The sequence below is a fragment of the Phalacrocorax carbo genome, chromosome 1 (genome assembly GCF_963921805.1).
Source record: "Phalacrocorax carbo chromosome 1, bPhaCar2.1, whole genome shotgun sequence".
In the NCBI taxonomy this organism is placed as follows: domain Eukaryota; kingdom Metazoa; phylum Chordata; class Aves; order Suliformes; family Phalacrocoracidae; genus Phalacrocorax; species Phalacrocorax carbo.
In genome coordinates this window covers 56,069,112-56,093,024 of record NC_087513.1, presented here as the reverse complement: position 1 = coordinate 56,093,024, position 23,913 = coordinate 56,069,112, and the positions used below count along the sequence as shown (strand labels likewise).

General features: G+C 40.4%; 1 protein-coding gene across 1 annotated transcript in view; it reads left to right on the top strand.

Moving 5' to 3' along the window:
* Positions 1 to 525: 525 nt before the first annotated feature.
* Positions 526 to 23,913, top strand: part of EP300 (E1A binding protein p300) — a 64,615-nt gene continuing 41,227 nt past the window's right edge. Inside the window, exons 1-2 of the mRNA XM_064453664.1 lie at positions 526 to 1,567; positions 15,125 to 15,783. Coding sequence (XP_064309734.1) covers positions 1,474 to 1,567; positions 15,125 to 15,783 — 753 coding nt within the window. The 5' untranslated portion in view covers positions 526 to 1,473. The remainder of the gene's footprint in view (positions 1,568 to 15,124; positions 15,784 to 23,913) is intronic.

The window sequence follows — 23,913 nt, the reverse complement described above, 5'->3', positions numbered from 1 at the left end:
GTAGGGAGCTTGCGCTCGGCCCCCGCGCTGCCTGCGCCGTCCCGCCCCACCCCCCCCACCCCCCCCCGCCGCCGGGGACCCCCTCCCCCTCCCGGCCATTTAACCCACCCCGGGGCGAGTCCCCCGTCTCTCCCCGGCGTGATTTTTCTTCTTTTTTATTGTTTTAATCTTACCCCCCCTACCCCGAGGGGTCGCTGACCGCCCCCCCACCCCCGCTACCAACCTCTTCGCTTCCTTCCCCACCCTCGCGGAGGCGAAGAGGGAGTCCCCGCCGCGCCCGCCGAGGTTTTTTTTCCCCCCTTCTCGCTTTTCGCGCCCCGCATAACCCGTGGGTCCGCGGGAGCGGAGACGGGCAGCCCCCTCCTTGCCCGGCGCCAGCGCTCGCAACCATCCTCGGCCGCCCGGGAGGGGGGAAGGTAGGCAGGGAGGGGGGGGAGGGGCCGGCTTCTTCCTTCTCCTCCTCCTGCCGCTGCTGTGGGATCGGCCCCTCTGCCTGTGCCGGAGGGGGGGGCAGCCTGCTACTGAGAGCGAGAGAAAGAGGAAGGGGAAAGAAGAGAAGAAGGAGGGGGGGGCAGAGAGGGTGTTGAAACCCGCCCCCCACCTTCCCATCCCGCGATCGGTGCTGCCTCCATCAGGACAACAACCCCTCCTCCTTCCCTGCACAACAAGATGTGAAGCGGAGACTCCTGGGACTTATCCTCACCCTCCTCATCCTTACAGCTCCCCTTTCTGCAGCCATTAGCGACGGGCGAGGAAGAAGCGAGTGGAGCTGGGGACCCCGCGCTCGCCTGGCCGTTCTCTCCGCCGCCTCCCCCCCAGCCCTGTCGCTGGCGGTGGGTATTTTTTTGCAGGGTGGTGTTGGAGGGGGAAGGAGCTGCTGCTAGAGGACGGTGATCTTTTTTTCTTTTTTCCTCCTCCTCTCCCCTCCTTCGCCCGCCTCCTTGTGGCGATGAGGAGGAGGAGGACGGCGCCGAGGAGGAAGAGGCTGATGGCGGCGGTGAGGAGGCAGCAGCAGGAGGAGGAGACCCCCCGAAGGATGAAGATGATGATGGTGGCGGCGGCGAAGAAGCACCAGCAGCACAACAGCCGGAATTAATTTTACCGAAAAAAAAAAAAGACCCAACAAAAAACCCAAACCCCACCAGCCTCTTTTTTTTTTTAATTTTTTTTTTTTTTTTGGCGGGGGCTTTACCTGCTCTTCCCATCTTGGCTCAGCCCTTTCGTCTGGGGGAAGAGGCCTCTTTCCCCCGCCCCAGCTCCCACCTTCTCCCCGCTGCCGCCCTCCCGGAGCCCGAGGGGCAGAAAAAGGGGAACTTGGCCCCCCTCCTCCGCCGGATCCTACTCGCTCGCTTTCGGCGTTATTGTTGTTCTTCAGCTGAATCGGGGCCCCAGAAGAAGGTGAAGGTTTTGGGGTACCCCCCCCCCATCCCCCTGTCTCCCTGCTCGGAGTGATTGTCTAAAAAAGAATTAAAAATGGCCGAGAATGTGGTGGAGCCGGGCCCGCCTTCAGCCAAGCGGCCTAAACTCTCCTCACCGGCGCTCTCCGTGTCCGCCAGCGACGGCACAGGTCAGTCTCGGGGGCCCGGGCCCTCCCTATCTCCCGGTGCCGCAATTAGTGCTCTTTTCTCCCCTCTTCTGCTTAAATCTCTCCTCCCTTTTGCTGCTGTTCACTCGTGCCTGCCTCCGTCCTTTCCGTTTCTCCCGTTCTTGTTCCGTTTGAACCTATTGGCGTTAACGGCATAGGGAGGGTGTTCGGATGTTTCTGCCTTTCTGGTTTTTTGGAAGTGATTGAAAGCAAAGCTGTGTAGTTTATTGTGTTTTTGATCAACTGCAGATAAGACTTAACAGTTTGTCATTTTCGTGTCTTTCACAATAGTAGTTATTACGAAGCTCCTTGCTAAGCGTATGCCTTTCGTGCCAGCTGCAGCAATACGAAATAGTGCTAAAGATGATGCTTTTGTACACTTTATTGTTGAATTACATGTGTACGTTTGTACTCATAGATATATGTCTTGTTTCTTATTTTATTTGGCATATACAAGGTTTTTGTACAGCTCGTTTAGAAATGAGATTTATTTCTCTGTTATTTTGTCTTCTTGCAGTCTGCTTATTTGATTTACTTTTTACAGTCCTTCTTGCTCTTCCTTGCAGAAGGATATCTTAAAAACGGCTTTTCTGATTCAGATAGACCATCGACTTTAGGAAAAAAACAGCTAAAACCAAAATCCAGATCCCAAGCTTGGGGCATATGTTTTATTGAGACACTTACCTTCTTAAAAATGAAATGCTATTTCACCTTATTTGCATTAAGAATCAATATGGAGTGCAGTTCATCTTGCATCTCTCATTTCTTTGCTGCGAGACCAAAATGTCTGAAATTCCCCTGTAGACTTAAGGGCTGTGAAAATAAAGTGGCTTCTCTGCAGTCGTGCAAAGGTCTTTGGTGATGCCATGAAGGCAAGCTAGAAGTTGGAAGTCTTAGGGTATCCCAATCCCTAGCAAATATGAACTGGTTGTATTGGGCGGGGAAGGAGTAACAAATGGCTGTTCAGCTTTTTTAATGCTGCTGGTGAAGGAGATGAGTATTTGGTGTCATTTTGCTATGAGAGCACTTGGTTACCTGTCCCACAGGAATTTTTGAACTCACTCTAAATCATCTTAGCCTATGGGGTATGGAGGAGGCCGCCTCCTGCCAGAGTCTAGTGAGCGGTGGCATTTCTGATGCCACCGGTGGTCTTGTTCAATGCAGTTACAGCTGGCAAGAAGAAGGAAGAGTTGGGTTGTGTGGGTTTTTTGTTGGTTTTTTTTTTTTTAAAAAAGCTCTTAATTTGACAGTAAACAAAGTTTTAGTAGACAGTTTTTGGTTGAGCAGTGGATGTGAGCAGTGGATGTGATTGTACTTGGAATAATCTTCAAACTTGATTTTTTGCCTTCTCTATTCTTGGTTAATGACGTGTTAGTTTTGAAAAGTTTGTGTGTAACTTCTAGAGCATATTAGATATAGGCAATGTTATGTTGTAACTGGAGGACATGACTATTGCTGATATCAACAGGTCGCTACCAAGAGAGTAGAAGAGGGTTGGGGAAGCTGTTCTTAGCTAGAGCTAGTTGTTGGGTATTTTGTGCTAGGCTTGGAAAGCAGTACTTAATTCAGTAGTAACCATTTTTAATTTGACTTGACAGTGGTTAGCTGGCTCTATTTAGAGAGGTGAAATAAATGTTTTATGAGAGAAGTCCTGATACTTGAGAAATATTAAAGTTAAAGGTGTATTTTGATTCCGATCAGCGCACATATCTAAGTGAAGACATTTGTGATCAAATAAGCTTTGGATAAATTGTGAATGTATTTCAGTTTAACAGGTGCAGATTTTCATAGAACACTTAGTTTATTTTAATTGCTAGCTTACTGGACAGCTGAATGAACTTTTTACAGTTATAGTGGAACACTAGTGATTGTTGGACAGTTTCAGTAGTGCACAAATGGGGTAATTTTTTCTCTAAGTGATTGAGATTTTCATCATCTGGAAGCTACACAGAGGTTTATAGTGGTGAAAACACTTTACGTATGCTACATAAAAACTATTACAGGGTTCAACTTTTCTGGATTTTTTTTTTTTGTTGGCAACTTATTATTACCTGTATTTGGGACAGTTCCACTTTCTGTGTTTTTTTTAACATATCATGACTGTTTAATTAAATAAAATCAAGCCTCTTAACCAATAAGCATGTTTTGAGGGTTATATTTTTTCATTTGCTGCTTGAGAGACTGCATTTTTTTGTCCCACTTTTCCTGTTGTGGGAAACTGCTTTGAAGTTTACATTTTTTAACCTATCTGCTCCTTAAATTTGCTTTGAAATAGTGCAAGCAGCTTTTAAGTAAATTCCACTTATAGAATCTGTTGTATTGTACCCACTCCTTAGTTAATTATAGAAAATAAATAACACGGTGCTTATGTACTTACTCAAGCGCTCTTTTTAAAACTTAGATTCACAGCATCCTTAGAGAGATGGAAGGAGAAAGATAATAAACTTGCACCGTTGCTGAAACTTTTTCCAGCACATCTGCATAGTGGATCCTTCAGTGTTTCTTTTGCTCTTAACTTTTTGACTCATTTCTTAATCTGAAATACTGTTTTAGCTTGTTAGATAGCTAAAAACAATGACCGGCTCTAGGTAGCTTATGCCCAAACTGTCAGTTTTTAAGGGTTGAGTTTCTAATTCGCTCAAGTTTTCACTGTAGACCCGGATGATACTGACGTTCTGGGCTTGGAATGTATTAAACTCAAATGTTGGTGGTTTTGTTAGTGGTCCGCAAAGATTATCCTAATACACTTCATTTACTGGCACCAGCCAAATATAGCTCATTCCCCACTGTTGTTGCAGTGCTGCATCTCCTTCTGTGTTAAGTGTCTTAAATGGTTCTTGTGTTCCCTTCTCAGAATTTGATTTGCTGTGGAACATACTGTGTTAGTGTAGCTTTGAGTTGCTTTATTAATGTCAATTCCTTCTTTAGGAGGTAAGAATAACATAGACTTACAGGGAAACTGAAATGTTTGTAGCACATTTTGTAATAAACATTTTAAAGTAATTTAGAAAGTATTGGTATTGTCAGTGTTATGTAGTATATTAGAATTTTTGAACGGTTTCATTTTTTGTGTTAAATGTTGCGTAGCTCTAGAATAGCTTCAGGAACAGGACTATGTGGATTCTCTTAAACTGCCAGAGGTTTTTCTACAACTTCTTTCTATTTAAATGTTAAATATGTTGCAAAGAAGAATGGCAATTATACATATTGTCCAGATGTTAAGTTTTCTGAAGACCATTACTGCTTTACAGTGGGGGGCTCACCTTTGCAACAGTATCCTTAGTATGGGGTGTGAGTCTGACACTCCATGCTAGCACAGCTCCGCTGTACTAGCATGGTTACATTGACATAAGTACTTTGCGCCAGTGTAGCTTATTTTACTTTTCCTTCCTGGCAGCAACACAATTTTGATAGCTGCGCCTAGTCTAACGCATTTCTTACACGTTGTATTAGCAAACTGGGGTACACCAGTCTCTTTCCCCCAAATATAACATAATTTGCTTGCATCCTGAAGAGTTATCTCCTTGAGAAAATGAGTGCAAGTCTTTCATAAAGATACATTTTTAACTGGGTGCCTTAAGCCAGTGACTTTTTTTCATTTTGGCCTTTTTATTTGTGAAGCCCTCAATTTTTCCTGCAGTAATGCATATGTGCTGAAATTGCCACTTACAGATTTCTACATGGTATATTCAGGGAGAGTTTAATCATGTTTTACAGCCTGCCCCCCTCCCTTAGAAATAACCTGTATTCTGTGAACTAGGAAAGCTTTTCAGGCTCTGGGTTGAGAACTGCTGTGTTTTGTCAAGGAATAAAAATGGAGTATGCTCTCTGCTGCAGCGTGGTTGTATGGTATCATGTCTTTGGGTTGCTAGATCTGGCAATAGGATTTTAAGTGCTTAGTGTTTCTGGCTTGCTGTTAACATTGGAAGTCAGTTTGCTACAGTTAGTTGGCACATGTGTTAGCTATATCAGAGATCAATGTACATGTTTGTGGTACATGCCTTAACATCCTTCAGTTTACTATATCCAAAAGTCATGTTTGTCTGATTAATAGCACATCTTCAATCTCCCCTTCAGTATCCATATTTTGTAAAGTTTGTACATTCCTTTTTTTTTCAGGAACTGCTTCTGACCTTTAAAACTTTACTTTCCCTTACATCAAAGGTCTAAAACTTGTAATGAAACTTCTTGCCCAGACTACTGCAATTTTCACCGATGCTTGTCTTTCATTTGTTCCAAATGTATCAGGGTGTTTCTTTACTTGAAATGAATCATATTAATCTTGTTTCACTGCCTTTTCCAGAGGCATATGCACAGTTTTCAAGTCTGTTTTCAGACAGCTATGGTTTTGTTCCTTGTGTTTGTATATACTCATCCGACTTTTAAAATTAAATACTTTTCACAAATCTGTTTTCTGGCTAATGTTTAAGACAAAGTAATTAGCTACATTTAACTTGCCATCAGTTAAATGTTTTTTTTAACTGTTCTTGTTGAGAGCCACATTTCTTTCCCAAGTATTTATTGTTAAGAGATGGGAGATGCCTTAAAATATGGTTTGATGAGTGGTTTATACTGTAAATCAGGTATTCCAGTGGTAGATGCTTGTGTGGCAAAAATGGGCATCCTTGCCTTGTAAGTAGGTTCTTGAAGTAACTGCATTAGGAATAAATTTAAGAGAATTTAAATCTGCAAAATCTTCTTTAAAAAGTAAACCAATCATTTATGTGGTGCTTAGTAACTTTTTAAAGAAAATCTTGAAGACTTTTGAGCCTTGTAGATTTCCAAGCTCCAAATGTCTGCTTTTTTTGCCCCATTCACCCAGTGGATTGTGTGTGTGTCTGACATAGGGATGTACGTTTTCTAAGCAGTGTTAGAAAGGTACTTAATTAAAAACTGCAACACAGGGACCGTATGTACAGTGATGTAAAACTGAGTCTCGAACACTTAAAAATAAAAAACCTTTGAGACTAGAAAACCAGTGTAGAGTTACAATTTAAAAACACAGATTCACAGGTTTGATTTTGCAGGGTAAACTTTTGATGCTGAACTTTGGAAATTTAAATCCTGGATTTAAAAAACCCTAAATTTTGTATCTTGTCCCTTGCTGTCCTAGAGCAGGGTTTGGATTTAGTCTAGAGCGTCCCTAGATCAGATTATTGGTCATTTCTCGATCTGCAGAAATCCAAAGTTTATCTGGGAAGAGTCTAGGGGACTCTAGGGCTTAGTGTAAGTTTTTAGGGGATGTGGGTTTGTAAGGTCCTGGGGATAAACACTGAGCTTCTACTGTAGCAATTCTAGGGCTTTGAACCTTTATAACTTGGAGAAAAATTTTTTTTTAATGCTTTAGTATGTATTTTTGCATCTTCTTTGTAGGCTGCTTGATTATCTCCGGTGTGTCATCTCAGTGTCTTGCTTAGCTGCTCTAGCAGGAGCAGCCTTTCAGTGCTTGTTCCAACAATGTAGTGCTACTACTTTAACCTTTCTCATTGCCCTAAGTCGTGCCCCCTCTGAGAGGGCTTGGCCAAAAGTCATTTAGAGTTATTTGACAAATGAAGTAATTTTGCTCTGTGGATTTCACTGACAGATGAACAGTGCACACCTGTCTCTGTGGATTTGGCTTTTCTGTCTTTACTTAAACTGTAGCAGCAGGCTGAAGTAAAAATACATCTGTTTCTGTATACGGATGTATGCACTGACAAAACATCCCTGGTTACATGGAATTTGTAGAACTTAAAGTACAACTTGAACTAGGGCATTTCACAGAAATCCTTTTCCTGGGCAGTAAGTGATGTATCTGACAACATGATTTTGTTCTCTTACTAAATAGCAATGTTTCCTTAAAATGGGTTGGCATATGAATGTAGTTAACGTTCTTGTAAAAACTTCATGTGCTATATTCTTCTTCAAGCACGCATTCCTTCCAAAACTTTTGGAAGAAAATCAGAAAAAAGAGTGTTCAGTTCTGATAAACTCAAATCATAGTAACTTGTGGTTTAGTTGGCGATGTCAGGTGCCAACAAGCAAGGAGATGAATCTGTGGTCCAAACTAGGATTTTCACAAAAAAGTGAGTCAGGTGTGGTGATTCAGGTACAGAACCCTCAAAACCAGGACAAGTTAGTTTCTATTATTGGTGGTTGTGAGATGGGGTGGAGAAAGATTTTGCTTTTTTTTTCATTTTATGGTGCAAAACACCTCTGTACTGCACCTTTTGTTGCATTTCCATAAGAGGTGTAAGTAGAGTTTTGAACCATATATAAATGGATTTATAGTCACTTCTAAAAGGAAACTGATTCAGTGTGTGTTGCACATACAAGTGTTCCCTTCCTATCTGCATGTACCCATTTTCTGCCCACCGGATCAGCAAGACACTCCTAGTTTTCCAGACTTGTGTGCATAGCACTCCACAGTTTATCAGACTCCCAACTGAAATGCTGTTCTTACTATTTAACGATACAGCAGACCAGCAGTAGGTAACTTAAGGCGGTCTTATGGGAATTTCAGTGGCATACACAGGATAGTCTTGGGAATACGAATACTAATTTAGAAGTCTTTCACTACAGTTAAAGGTAGCCCAATGAAACATATGCAGATAGCAACATGTTCACAAGGAAATTTTTAACTGTGTGACTTCAGCATTTTGGAATTAAAATGTCAAAACTTCATCTTGGGCCATCAGTGATGGCAAGACTAGTACCCATGCACTATGTTAGGTAAAAGTGAGAATAGGCAGGTAGACAAACAGTGCCTGCAAAATGCTAAACATTAAATGTACCCTATCTTGATTCTTGCATCCAGTCTTTGCCCTACGATTACACCACTTCTGTTTCCCTAGAACAGTTACAGTTCCATATTCTAGAATCAAAACCATTGAATTTTCACAATGGCTTTCGGTGGTAAACACCTGCTCTCATGTGTGTCTCTAAATACTGTTTTTTGAAGAACTTAGAATATGTATATGAAAATGAAAAGCTTAAGTACAATTTTCCTCTGAAGTTGCAAAAAACATGCATCAACCAGAATCTATTGAAACTGGCATTTCTGTTGATACTGGTTTGAGACAAGTAAAACTTAAACTTGCAGATTATTGAGACTTTGCAGAATTCAGACTTCTCTCCTTAAGCAAGGGTTGATGTTTTCGACATCAGTGTTCGAATAAAGATTAGGATAGGTTAAAAAAAATTGAGGTTGTAAAATAGTCTTTGATAGGTGTTGAGTGGTAAGTTTTTGAGTATGTCCTTTTTAGATGTGTTTTCTGCTTGTATCGTTTGCAGTCTTACTTCAGATAATCAAGTTTCTTGATGTGGTGAGCAAATTCAGGTCTCTTCTGGATTAGCAGGGAAGGAAGGATGTAGTGCTTTCCCAGTTTCTTGCAGGGAGTGGAATTAATATTGAAGTCTAATGCTGAAGATTCTGTTACAGAAATAGTGTAATACAGAAAAAGAATTCTCAGCTGCTGTTGTATAAGCAATAGTGAAGACCTCTACATCACACTTGTGCTTTGGGGATGAGTGATGATTAGGGTTATACAGGGACTGATGTCCTAGGATTTTGGAAGCAGTAGTTGCAATGATGAATCTAGAGAGTATTTTAGGCTGATGTTGAACTTTTTCGCCCCTTTGTGTTGTATCAAATTAGTAGATTGATTAGAAAAAAAACCCAAACAGTTGGGCAGAGTTTCTGTTACCATTGGGTAATTTTGTGGCTTCACAGAGGACCTACATGAAAAGCCTTCTCCTTAAAGGGCTTTAATGGTAAGAATAAATCCTGTGTCCAAAACACTGTGTAGCAGAATTCTCTCATGCCCAGGTAGGAATCTTAGGGTTTTTTGCCTCCTCCTTAGATGTGTTTTATTTCCCTTGATAAAACTATCTGAACATGTCTAACTTAATTTTCTGCCATTGCAGAGGCCTTGGGAATTGATGACTTTCTTTGTTAGTACTTTGTTTATATGTCTGTGCTTTACCCTTGCTGTGGCATTTTCATGGATACCTGAGAGTCCTCTTGTGAGAATGTGTCTCCTTATCTTGTTCTGCTGGGTTTTTTGTTTTGAGTTCTGGCTTCTAGTTTTTTAGGGCATTTTATAGAACTTGTTTTAGGGTCTGTAATGCTGGTGCTTGACTGCAAGATTGAATGGCTGATTTCTCTGGGACATTGGTTGTATCCTCTGGGCTCTTTCTCTGTTACAGCGAGGCCCTGTTCGATTCCTGGATAGCTTTCATGTCGCCATGCAGGGAAGATACTGACCTCAGCAGCTTATTGTTATTCTTTGTCTGAAAGCACAGCAAAGGTATCATGTTTTCTGTGTAGTCCAACATCATCTGTGGCTCCTGTCAACCCTGTCGCATGCATGCTTTGTATTCAGTGTCCTGTATTAAGCCTCGTCCACTTGTATCATTGTGAACCTAATGACTGTGATATAATTTGATCCACGGATATGTTTCTGCAGCCCAGAAACATTTGTGCGAAGAGGTGACTGTTCAGCAGCTTTCTAATTTGGTATGTCTATGTTCAGAATATAACATAATAAATGGGATGTAGGGACATACACTATTAAGTCTCTTACCTCTGTAAGATCAGCAGTGAGGTAAGCACTGAAGTAAGTTGTAGTCTTACATGTCTGGCATGCAGGGTTCTTCAGGCGTCACTGTTCACATGTGGTGCCATTTTTTCAGATATACCAATTCTTATTTGAGATTGAGTGCTTGAATGTCTTGAGTCTGAGGTTACAGTACATAAGAGAGTAAAGCTACTACTACTCTTGCTATTTTGTAGCATGTGGCCAAGTTCTTAGAAAGCTAGTAGTATTCACTGCAGCCTGTTGCTAGAACCAGATAATCTCCATATTGATAAAAATGCCTGTTTTATTCTGAAAGGTGAATAGAGGTCTGTTGTCTTAATCCAGAAATGAGAAAATTACTGAACTGTGACTACAGGCTAGAAAGCATGCAAAAGAAATTGGCATGTGTCACTTGAACCCACATGTGGATTTCTTGGAGTAGTCAGTATGGATATATTTTCGTTGCATTGTAAGCATTGTCAGAAATCCCTACCTTGCCTTGCTTGCATGCTTTGAGAGCTGTTACATCACTGGTTTGAAAATGGATCACTTGATAAGGCACCGGTGTCTTACTGACTTAAGGGTTTTGATTGCACATGCTGAATCTGTACTAGCTTGAAGTCCATTTTGGTGCCAGGCAGGTTTCCAACCCAGGCTGGCAGTTTCCTTGCCTCTTGCAGATCAGACACGGTCAAAGGCAGACTTCATAGAAGCAGGGTCCAAAACTAAGAAAATAATCCATAGTATGGAACACAAGTTAGTACACTGGTTTTTGAAGTTGCTTTCTCAGAGTTTAGGGTGCAGTTCCTATTACTTAATCAGTCTAACTGGACTGCCATTGAAAGAAGTGGACCTGCTCCATCTACTGTCTTTTCTGACCCACCTTCTCACTACAGATCTAAAGTAGCCAGGGCAAGTCAGGCCAGTTTCTTGACTCAACAAAAAGGCAGGCTTGCTTAAGTGTTCAGTAGTGGTACAGTTCCTAAAAGGAATTATTCTATGCTGTTGCATGTTGAGACTACCTCAGGTTAAGACTTTCTGATTACCTACTTGGATGTTGTTTTGTGGAGGTACTTTTCTTCTCTTTCCTTTGAATCTTAGGTGGCAGTAGCAATCTATTCTATATCTTCTTGTTACCTAAGCAAAGAGATATACTAAAATACCATAAATAACATAATGTGGAATCACTCTGTGCCTCTCCATTGAGGTCAAGATCTAGCTCTGCCACTTACTGCCTGCATATAACTGGATGCTTTTGAGGTCTTAGGCCAGATACTGTCTGTTCTGTTACATCCCAGTTTTTCTGTGTCTGACTATACCCTAGGCATATCTAGGGATTATGAGTCAGGTAGACAAACCTTTGCAGGACTAATCTGCCTCCTTTGCCTTCTCAGAAGCTTGATTTTGTTAGTAAGAAATTTTTGTGTGTACCCTTACTGAAACAGATTGCAAGGCTAGCAGTGGACTCCGTGTACTGGAAAGTCAGTCAGTTCTCTGGATATTTATCACCATTGTCTTAAGCTATGCCTTTGACTCTTGGGTGAATGTATGTGCCATTATTTTTATGTAGTCTATGATCTGTCTGGCCCAGCCTGGTCAGTTTTTTGGATTGGTTGTAGGTAGAACTCTACAGTGGGCTTTAGGATATATATTATTTAAGACTGTGAAACGGATTGCAAATGTTGCTAGATAAACGCAAAGTCTTACGATCTTTATGGTCCTTTGAGACTGTTTGTGTTTTAGTCCTGTATTTGAAAAATTCTGCCTCCTGGCAGTTGAATAAAAATGTAATTTTCATAGTTGCCCAGACAACTAAAAGTTATTTCAGGTTGTTGTTTGTCTTCTGGCTGAAGAAGCCTTTGAAGTTTTGTTTTTGGAAAAGACTTAGAAAAAGAGCAAACTTACACCAGAATATTGCATTGTTGGTATTCAGTACTTACGATTTTGGCTTGTAGCTGATAGTGTTCTTTTATTAATCTTCTGTTGTGTATTCTCTAGGATTAAAAACATTAACAAGTTAGTCTTCTATGGAAAGAACAGTTTGCATTTTTTATATATATAAAAGAACGAATGCAATTGGGATATCTCAACCATTTAGTTTTGCCTTTTTTTAAATGTAGCAGTTGATTTTGTTGTGTGTTGAGACATTACTAAAAATTATTTTAAACACTTGGAGTTTTTATGACATTTTTCTTCCTGTTCATGGGTGACACAGAATGACCAGGCCAAGGAGCTCAGGTAGCTTGTCTCTGGATCCTCCAGTTGGATATGAGCAAGTAAGTCTTAAAGCTGGAATTATCTTCTCGTTTATGAGGAAGGGAATTTCAAAAAGAATTGTCTTCAGTGAACCAGAATAATATTTTCTTGTGAAGAAAGATGAGCAAATCTTTGTCTCTCAAAACAAGAATTGCACTGCTCCTTTGCAGTGTTGTCTGAAATAATCTAAATGGGTCTTCCTGAGAAAATATTCTGTGGTGGTTTGAAAAACAAATTAGTTCTTCGTAGTTAGACATTTACTGATCACTTTCCAGGTGGTTTTGTGAAAGGCTTAATATGCAGTGGTCTGATCTCAAGAAAAGTGAAGTGGGATTTTTGTTTTGGGACTTGCCCTGTCCTGGAAGCTGTGTCTTTTCAAGAGCAGCATTCCTTCCTCTCCCTCCCCCCCCACCCCCCGCTACAGTCAGTCACAAAACTGGCCTTTGAACTGTGTGGATGTCTCTGCCTCAACAGCTGTTTCCCAGTTTGCTGATGGGAGGTTCCTGTATGCTGCCATTATGGTTATGTTGTAGGTACAGGGTTTGTACTGGCTCATGTTCTTCCCAGACACTTTAGTTTTCAGTTTTGTGTGTTCATCATTAAGGAGAATTTTTTTTCTGGACAGCAGACAACTTGTGAGTTACTGATCATACTTTTTACTCTGTCCTCAGTCATGGGCTGTTAGTCAGGTTATTAGCCAGAGTGTTTTATGGATGTAGTGCTTCAACATTTGCCTGTTAAGTGTCCTAACAGGCATCTTAAGATGCCTGTTGAAGCTATTTTAATCTGTCATGTATTTTTTTTATTGCTTTCTCCATTTCCTTCATCTCCTTTCTAATTTGAGGGTCTCTTCCACTGCAACTCCTCCTGTGTTCATCAATACTTAATTGTTAAGCTAACCGCTGAATATTGTAAGGGTTTTTTTGGAGGGGGTGGGGTGTTAAGTCTACTGACAGAAAACTCTAAAGCAATCGTTTTAAATGGAGAACTTGGACAAAGCTTTATTCCTCTGATTCTTCCTTCGCTTCTGAATCTTCAAAAATATCAGCCATGCTGAAGAATACCAGTGATGCAAATGGAAGATCAGTCCTTAGTACGTGTTGCAAAGCATAACTTTTATCACGAGATTTCCATTCATGAAGAATGGGCTATCTGATTTTAATTGTTTAAAAGGTAGTTGTTTAGTGGAAACTTTCATTCTGTCTCTGGTGTGCTTTGCAGTAATGAAGAATATATAAATGGAGTTATAAAGTGTCCTCTGTTGTGGTATACCTGCATTCTTGCCAACCTCGTACCATATTTTCAGAATTCTTAAAGTAATGATCTTATCTGTGATAAGTTGTGAAGCTGTAGAAAGTCTGTTAGTACTGGAATTTGGTAGTTTGGTTATGGTATCATGAAACATTTTGAACAGATTTCTAACACTGAGCTTTGACTTATGTTCTGTTTAACTGTAGTCTTTTTCCATTAATATTTGAATCAAGTAATCTTGCCAGCCTCTCTAGAATTCAGTGTAATTGGCATTTCCTTTTAAATGCAGTCGCTGAGATAATGAGTAGTATTTTAGGTCATTGTCTAGATCTGAAGTTTTTAAAAATACTTCCTACAGACCATCCATGACCTTTCTGGCAGAAGTGGTGCTGAAATGTTCCAATAGTCAACAATAAAAACCCCTCCCTTTACTAGGTATCCTCAGATTCCAAAGCTAAGCTTTATGGCCTAGCTGCGCATAGCTACGTCACACAGTGGCTCAGCTTTTAGCCATAAACTTTATAGTTATTTTTAACTACCATAAATTAGCTATACAGATCAAGGTGCAAGCTGCTTCTGCAGACCTAAGAACTTGTTTTCTTGAGCAAATTGATTTTGGGTACTGTGTAATATTCTTATATCTATATATCCCAAATAGTAATATTTCTTAACTTGGTTACCTTGGGGATTGCTTTGCATGGGCTCTTGAGATGTGAGTTTGACTTTTTCATCTTAGTGTTTTTTCACAGCTTTGTGGCCAGGATGGTTACTTTGCTTGTTTTCTGACAGTGTTTGTTGTGGGACAATACTGCTGTCCAGTGAAGTTCAGTGGAATTTTGCAATTCTGTGCTGGGAATAACTGGATGTGGAAGATTTAAAAAGAAAAAAAAAAAAAAACAAAAAACACAAAAAAAACCCCAAACAAACACCCAACAACAAAAAACTCAACAAACCCAAACCCCACAGCCAAACCTCTATTTATTACTTTATAAATAATAAACATTTTATGGAAACTATATTATATTAGTTATGTCTGTTCCAAAAGTGACAGAGTTCAGTGGAAGTTAAAAATTAAAGGCAGTGCTTTTCCATCAACGTTTTACTTCTTTGTAATAATTGTTGTCTAATTCCATTAGCTAACTCTGTGGGACTTTTTAATACCTTTTTTCCTTTCCTTCCTTGTCAAATTTCTCAAGTTTGGAGATCATAGCCTGAGATGCCCAGTGATCTTTCAAAACACTGTTGTAGGAAAGTGAAGTAGAATGGTCTTCTCTAGTTTAGACTCTGTAAAGTTAGAAACTGGTTTTATCACAACAAATTGGATAGTTTTCAGTAATGACAGTTACGGGAATTTTGCTGGTACATAGGAAGTGAAGTTTTGCTAGTTACTTCAGATAAAAAAAAAAAACAATGGACAAGATTTTTCTTCAAGACACTACTGATTGCTCTGACCTTGTATAAATTTGTTTTTCAGATTTTGGATCGCTCTTTGACCTGGAACATGACTTGCCAGATGAACTGATCAGCTCCACAGAACTGGGACTCACCAATGGTGGTGACATTAATCAGCTGCAGACCAGCCTTGGCCTGGCACAAGATGCTGCTTCTAAACACAAGCAGCTGTCTGAACTTTTACGGGCTGGTAGCTCCCCAAATCTCAATATGGGGGTTGGTGGCCCTGGCCAGGGCATGGCCAGTCAAACCCAACAAAACAGTCCTGGAATGGGAATGTTAAACAGCATGGTGAAAAGCCCCATGGCGCAGGCTGGGTTGACTTCTCCCAATATGGCGATGGGTGCAAGTGGACCAAACCAGGGTCCTTCAGCCCAATCCACTGCAGGAATGATGCCAACAGTAAACAGTCCAGTTAATCAGCCTGGCATGGGAATGAACACAGGGATGAATGCTGGCATGAATCCTGGGATGTTGGCAGCAGGCAACGGACAGGGGATGATGCAGGGGCAAGTCATGAATGGTTCAATTGGAGCAGGCAGAGGGCGACCTAATATGCCGTACCCAAACCCAGGCATGGGTAGTGCTGGTAACTTGTTGGCTGAGACACTGCAACAAGGCTCTCCACAGATGGGAGGACAGGCTGGACTGAGAGGGCCACAGCCTGGAGCCATGAACAAGGTAAGACAAGCCACGCTTGACTTTATTACCTTCTTTCTTCTTATTTGACTTTGTTTTGTAAGATGTATTCCTCTGCTGTATGGGTTCTATAGAATAGGATTTTTTTTTCTTTTAAGAGTCCTGGATCATGTGTAAATAGTTTATATGCTGCTAAAGTGGAATTGGTAGCAGTCATGGGAGGTGAAAATTGAGTCTTGGCCAACAAGCAAGACAATTGCTAGATTGAAAAGCCTGTTTTAGAAATTTTGTGGCAATAGAGATTATCAACAACATTGAAAGTAACTTGATTGTATTTTATTCTGTTTTATGCTTTGTACAAACGTATCTTCCCATCTAATATGATGCTGGTATTGAGTGTGATGGAAATCCATCAGGGCTGTTTAGATGTTGTGGTGCTTTTTTTTAATGTGTGACCCTTAGTGAGGGTATTTGTTGTCTGAGACCAGTATTTGTTTATGCTGTAGCATGTGAGAAGAGGCACAAACAGGTTTGAATGGACTGATACATTGTGTGTGCTAAGACATACATTGACCCTGTTAAGAAAAAAATATTTGAGTTATTGGTGCAGAAAGAATGCTTGTGTAAACACCTGAAGACAAGTGTTGGATTCTTAAAGGCTGCTAGTCCAACCCGGTTCTAGTTTTAAATTTAGAAAGGTTTTGTGTATAGGAGAGTAAACCGGAAAGCTGAAAAAAAGCCCCATTTTATATGGAGGGGGAAATAGATGTGCTTTTGTAATTTAGGATTTTGGAAGAAAGTTGTTGTGGGTCACTCTGAAAAGGGGAGAGAAGACCTAGTGGTTTAAGTTACAAGGAGATGTCTAAAATTTTCATCATGCACAATTAGGTTTTTAGAGTAGGGAGCCAGTTGAGTTTTTCTTCTCAAGTTTTTAGTGTTTTGGTCAAAAGCCTAGAACATACTTGCATATTTCCATTCACTTTAGATGGGTATTTTGTTTCTTGGCTAGTGAGGAGAAATATTGTCTTAAGGTGCTTTGCAATACCTGCTTAGATCCATCCTGGGATGCCTAAAGTCAATCCACTTGGAGGGCTTGGAATGATAAGTAACATAATCTATAAATGTATTGGAAACATAAAGGAAAATTATGTTCTGTATTAATGGTTTTACTATACTTCAGTGTATTAAGTAAAATTATTTTGGTGTCTTGTGAACATTATTATGAACATTATTATGAAGTTATTTGATCTTAACTATTTGCTTAAGCTCAGTGTGCTGCTAACAATGGTTCTGATATATTTACGTGTAGTAATGAGTTGATTTTGTGGTCTGGTCAATTCAGATGTTTTTGCCTGATAGGAAAGTTGTTGCAAAGTTTGATTGCTACGGCAGAAAACGTGTATGCTGTTTGGCAAGAAATATGTAACTACTTAGAAGTATTCTTGTATTGGAATTATATAATGTCTCATTTGTTATTACTTTGCTGTACAAAAAATTTTGCTCTTCAGAATGCTGTAATCAGAGGTGAAAAAATGATGTATTGGGTATTTGGGTGAGATGCAACTTCTTAATCCTTACTTACCAGAGCTAAAGTGGGGTTATGAATTATAATCTCATTTATCTAGGAGAATTAAAGAAAGGACACAAAATCAAGCTTTTGGCTGAGGTAGTCCAAAATTAAATTGTCTTCCTTGCTTAAATCCTGAAATGTGCTGTACATATAAAGTAAGAACATTTTGTGCTTTTGGGAATGTTCAGACCAAATACGTGATAACTTCTGGGTTTTAGTTCATAGTCCCAGACTGGTTAAAAAAAAACCTTAGAGTTCTTTAGTTGCTGATAAAAAAATCTTGAGACATTTAGTGTAAGTAAAGTGGGTATAGCCCTCGTAAACGGGTTGAAACTGCCGGATGAGAAAGAACAGTCTGAAATGGAGGCTGAAATTCCAGAATGTCTTCAATTGGTTTGGTTGTTGGCAGGGAGCCTGCGTTTCACTTCATGCAGTGGAGTTAGCAAAATCTGACAACAGTAATTTCTGACCATTTTATCTCTTCACCCATCTGCTTTTGTTTTTCCCACCTACCAATCTTCAAAAAGTAGATAAAAACAGAGGACCCTAAGCAGTTGTTTTTAAAAGCCAGTTTTTTTAATTGGTAAATTTAGGGTCTGTGTTGCAGTTAACGTGGGAGTTTGTGTAACAACTTCTGTAGGCTTCCTTCATCGCTGCAAAAAATGTGCATTATCCAGGAGCTGTCCTTCAGTAGGAGAAAAAATAGGCCAGACACTGGTGGTGTGGAACTTCATTGTGTTAGCTTGCCAAAGTCAGACCCTTTAGGAGGTGACGGGAGGGAGGGTTGCCTTGGTGTGTTGACTGCAGTCATTTGTACAAGGGAATAGCTTAGGTTTCCTGTGATGTTAACTAATTGGGAGGGAGGATGTTATGCTCTTCTAACAGTGAAGATGAGCTCTGAGTGGTTAGTTATTTTGGAAAGCAAAATTAGTTACATTTCTGCTTTGTTCTGTTGTCCTGTGGAGTTACTCAAGTGTGTTCTTCCTCTCCTCCTCCTCTCAAAACATTGGCTAGCAGTGGAGTGGAACGCTTGCTTTACACATTAGCCATGTACTTCCCAACTTTTCTAGTTGTGCGTGTTACTTTTTAGGGCTCAATCCCAAATGTCAATGCAAATGGTTTGGGGTCACCTGGTATACATCAACCTGGACTGTCATAACCTGCCACTTACATCCTGTGGTCTAATGTTGTAGTTTTATGTAGGATGTAAGCAGACACTGACATAGAAAGAAGCAATTCTGTCTGCATGCCATCTCTGTGACAGTTGCATGACAGGCTGTGTTGAGGAACTAATCCAGGCTTGAAACTCAAATGCTTACTTTAAAAAAAAAAAAAGGGGGGGGGGGGAAAGGCTTTTATTTGAATTGTTTTTCTTGTCCAATTTATACTCATAATTTGGAAAGCTAGTGCTGACACTAGGGAGGGGACATATTAAAGGAGTTGATGTTGCCAGTCAGAGAAGGGTGTGGACCCTGCTTTGGTGACAGTACCAGTTTAAAAATGCCTGTGAAAGTCTAGCCTGAAAGGAACTGTTTAAAGTTTGGAGGAGAAAGGAATTGTAACAAGTCTTTCTTGAATAGCTTTTTGTTTTCTATGTGCTTGGTTGTGTGCAAGTTATGAGGACAAAAGACATGCCGGTTACTCTTTAAAATAGTGTTGGGAATTGTTTTGTAATGCTTTGATTCTTTCAGTGTTTAAGCATTTTTCAGGCTTTTTGTTTCACTAGATAGTTTTACAGCTTTGATTAATTTGAAAGGAAACAGTGAATTCAAGCTGTATAGTATGTTAAGAACAAATTAACGTTTCCTGTTTTTTGAATCATTCTTCATTTGGAATGATACCTAGTTAAAACCTTCAGTTTTTTGTTCCACTGGGTTCTGTCAAGAGTGCCCAGTTTCGATCTTGTTGTCCAGCCTCTTATTAGGGGAGGAGGAGGGTATTTTATGTATAAGCTGGTGTATGTATTTCTCTGATAGCAGTGCTTTATCACAAAGTGACTAAGTTCACCTGGCCTTCAGGTCATTTAGATCTCATCTCCCATGGATTCAAGAAATGTTCTGTTACTCAAGTAATGAAATGGGTGTGAAGGTGGTTCAGATTAATAAGGGCATTACTACTGCCTCTGCTATGTATTTCACTTGCATGTGAAATCACTTGAAATATTTAGAGCTCCAGGAGCAATTCTTTGCCATTTGGCTTACTGTTTGAGTATATACAGGGTTCTCTCCTATTATAACGGATACACCTGGTTTTATCAATTTAAACCCTGTTAAGAATTGATGGCAGTATTTTACAAAGACAAATATTGTTCTTCAGAATCTCCATAACTTCCTTTATTCTGACATTTCTTGTTTTACTTAAAGTCCTGTTCAAAGTTGCAGAGAGGTTGAAGATGTCACCCTCAAACTGTAAAATTTAATAAAAGCGCCTGATGTTCCTTAGTGTTAGCATGTTCAGTAACACATTTTAGGTGGAAGGTCAGTGTTCTTGATTGCCTTATTTTCAATAGCTGTTTGGTTCAACAGGTAGGTATATCCATGCTGTTTAGACTGTGGTACCAAGTGTACCATATGATGAAGTATTAATCCATAAAAAGTGTAGTTGCCTGTTCTGGTCCTTTTCTTTTTCTTTGAACTAGGTGAAAAAATAATTTCTTACCTTATCCCAGTGTAAGGGATGAATATGTGTGTTTGAGGGAGAAATGGAGCAGTAAAGATTTGCCTTGAGTTTCTGGGGTGGGTAGGGGAGTGTCTTGCACAGATGGCAGTGAAATAATGCTAGTGTCTTGCAATAGGTATCTTAAAACATAATGCAGTCAAGTGCAAAGAATAATGATCGATAATAGTCCTCAAAGAATGCAGCAGATACCACTGGCAAAATTTTAAGTTCGTTATGTCTGGGCCCAGTAATGCTCTACCAGTGTAGTAAAATGGCACTAGAAAATGATGTACAATTTATCAATGATAAACTCTTGTTTTTAAAGAGCCAGCTGCAACTTAATAAAATTAACTTTCCAGTTTCATGAAAGTTAATTAACTTCTATTAGTGAACATGTGAATATGGAAAGATACTCAATACCATCAGTGTGGTCTTAAACTAGTGCATGCACTGCAGTTACTCTGATAGATACACATAGCTGATACTGCAAATGTTGGATTATTTGGAGGAACATTATTAAAACATAATTCTATTTCTTCTCCATGCTTAAATTTATCTTTGCAAATATTAAACTGGTAATTGGTCAATGCTATTGCTGATATTTAGTTGTCTTTCATATATTAGACTGTCAGTGAAGCCATTCTGTTTTTATAAAGAAACAGTGGAGTATTGTAATGTCTATGTGCATAGCTGTACCAGGTATTCCACCTCAATTTGTACTCTCTGGTGTTCACAATAAAACTAGAAGCAGAGTTAGTTACTTGACCTTCTTCCAAAGTGAACATGCATGTGTGTCATGCTGTTAGAATAAAAGTGTGGGAAAGTTCCTCCACTTCTGTAGTTGCTGTTCTGAGATGGGGGAGGGTCTGAACAGCCCACTCTGCTGCTGCTCATGCTTGTGCTGTGAATGAGGATATTTCCTGAGTTCATGTCATCCATGCCCTTTACGTGGAGAGAGGTGCACATCTTCCACCAGTCTGGTAATGACAGCCCCTGCTTCCATTAGAGGCAGGAAAGTGAAGTTGTTTTCAAGTGAATATGTAGAAGGTATAACCATTTGAGATGACCTTCGCTGTCTATTAGACATGCATCATCATCTTCTGCTTGTTTCTTCCTCCTGTTCTCCTTTACTGTGATGTGGATTTCTTGTCCGCTCTTCCTTGTGTGCAAGTCCTTGCATATGTGATGAAAGTAAGTTGAGGCTGTGAGGTGAGGAGAGAAAGAAAAACAATAGATGGGATGGATAAGAGAAATGGGAGGGGCAGTGGAAGGAGGTGGTGGCCAGGAAGGAGTTAGTAGAGGTTGCACTCATTGACTTATAGCTATGATTTGACCACATATGTTTTTGATGGTATTGCAGATGAAGCCTTGTACTTGTCTCGTGCAGTGGAACTAACACCACCTTTCTTTGACTGGTTCATCTGCAGATTGTTTATCTACCCCCTCACTCCCAAGAGATCATTAATATGATGAACTATATGTCAGTCTTTCCGGTTGTTTCCTACTGATAAAAATAATCCTGTAGAATTTTATCTTCCTTCTGTAGTCATGAGGTCACCCATTTCTTCCTGTTTGTTTTCTTTTATTCACGTTTCACAACATGTTACAGCAAATGACATGAGCATGCTCCTGCTTCTTGTGCTAGGGTCACAAGGCCACCTTGTGCTAGGTGAAGAATCTTCCAAATGACGCTCCTCTTGACTCAGTCTAGAATTGCATGCAGATTGTTGGTGTCAGGTTAGCGGGTGTGTGACAGCAGGACTGGGTGGCATTGCGGTGAGGTTCAGCTGTGGATCTGGCAGGTGTCAGTCTCACATGGACCAAGTGATGTCTGCTGATTTGTTCCAGGAGATCTTGTGGCATTTGTTTTTTAGCATCCTTCTTAGGTGTTGCTTGAGTGTGGGGGTTTCAGAGTCAGTTTGGCAACTTGCTCTCCAGCCTAGCCTGTGCTTATCTGGTCTTTGCCTCTCCTGTAGGCTGAGACAGGGATCTGAGGATTACCCCTGTTGGGAGCAGCTGGTCTGAGCTGGGCATGTAGTCATCTGCTGCCAGGTCCCTGCATACAGCAGGGTGGAGGAAGTCCCCTCAGTGAGGTAGATGATGGTCCTCAGCCCAAGGGAGAATACAGCCCTGAGTTTCTGCCATGGATGCAGCCTTGTTTGAGGGGGCTGGTTTTGCACCCCAAACAGTGCCAATGAAAATATTGTTCTGGGCCAACTTGATTACTGCATTTGAAAAAGCCAGATGCTTCACGTAGATTTGTGTCCAGCTGTGTTGCAGATATAAAGGTTGACTGGCATGGTCAAACCTCATTCCTGAGTTTCATCAGAAAGCTTCCATTTTGGGTGACATAGCAAAGATGCTTTTTTCAGTCTAGGTTTGGGTTTCTCCTCCTGCAGTGCTCAGGCCACAGTTACTCAGAATCCTTTGGTATCAGTGTGTGAATGGCCCAGTTGTCTGAGTTGGGCATCTTGATTTCTCCCTGTGATGCCACGGTGTATGTGCCTTCAGCCTTGAATTCTGAATTGGTTGGTTAGGTCTTTTTCAAATGCTGCTATCATGGCAGCCTAAGTTGCAGCAATCATACGGGGCAGTGTTAGTGATGGTCAACACAGTGCTTTAGTGTACTCTCAGGTGTCAGCTAACCTTGGGAGCTATGACTGTTAATGAACTTGAAAACTTTGCTTAGAAATTTTTGGTTTTGGGGATGTACCTGTTTTCAAAATCCTTTTTGGAGCCAAAAGGATCAGGCTGTCTTACAGGAAAAACGTATCTTGTTTTCTTAAAGAAATAATTCCCACTGTCAGTTCTTCACTGAATCTTGAACCTGTTGGTCAATTTGAGGCAGTAATGATGATGGGGAAGAGTCCTGAAAATGTGTTTGACTCCTTATGTTTTTCTTTTCCTTTTCCCTTCTGCTCAGCTTGCACATAAGATTTTGTTAGTCTTCTGAGGGAGAGGGAGGAAGGGTTTGAGTGCTACCTGTTCTGTTTTTGGCAGCAGCTGCCTCATTGGTCACCATATGCATATTCATCATAGTTGAGACACGGCAGGGGTGGTGCCAAAGGAGACAGAGGAAAGGAAGCTTTTTAGTTTTGCCTGATCATTGCATAACTTGTTTATCTGCTATGCATAGAGACTGTTTTCGTTGCTCTCTAATGAATTACTGCTGTGTGATTATGGTTATTGCTGGGGCAGGGGGGCTGTCCTCAAGGGAATTTACTTGTACATATCAGATGTCTAAAGTGGCAGGTTCTTTCTTGAGTTTTGTGCTCCTTTTCTAGTAGCTTGGGTTTGATCCTGCTGTGTTTTGTAAATGCAAACTGGAGGCTATAATAATGATTGGCAGATGTTACAACCTGAAAAAGGAAAGTGATACACTACTGACAGGTAATATCTGGCCATGTAGGTTATTTCCCTGTGCAGGTTGGAGAAGCTTGGTAAGGAGCAGAAACAAGGTGTTCCTACTAGGGGAGGATGCTTTGAGAATAAATGTGGGAGTGATTGGAAGCAAACCTGTTATAGGAGCATGTATGAACTTTTTTGGATGCAGGAAGATGCCCAAGCTTGAACCAAAAAGGATCAAGGAGAGTGAACACTGTCTAATCAAATGCTAGAGTGACTTGAAATAATACAGGTGTTTTGAAGTATTTTTGTGCCTTTATTGCTATGAGTTGTAGCTCCTCTAAGATCCTGTCTTGAGTAATGGCGAGAGCTTGGTAGTTTTAACAAAGATCTCCAGTTTTCCTGGTCCTCTATGGCTAGTTGTTTTGGTCTTAAAACGCCAAATTTCCCATTAAAAAAAAATAGATGAGAATGCAAGGAATGGGAAGAAAAATGTCAGAGGACAAAAACTTTTCTTGGCAAGATTAATCCTGACTGTTCTTTAGATTCTAGGGCATTCTAAGGTTAAAAAATTATATATTCTGGTATGCTAGAAGAGT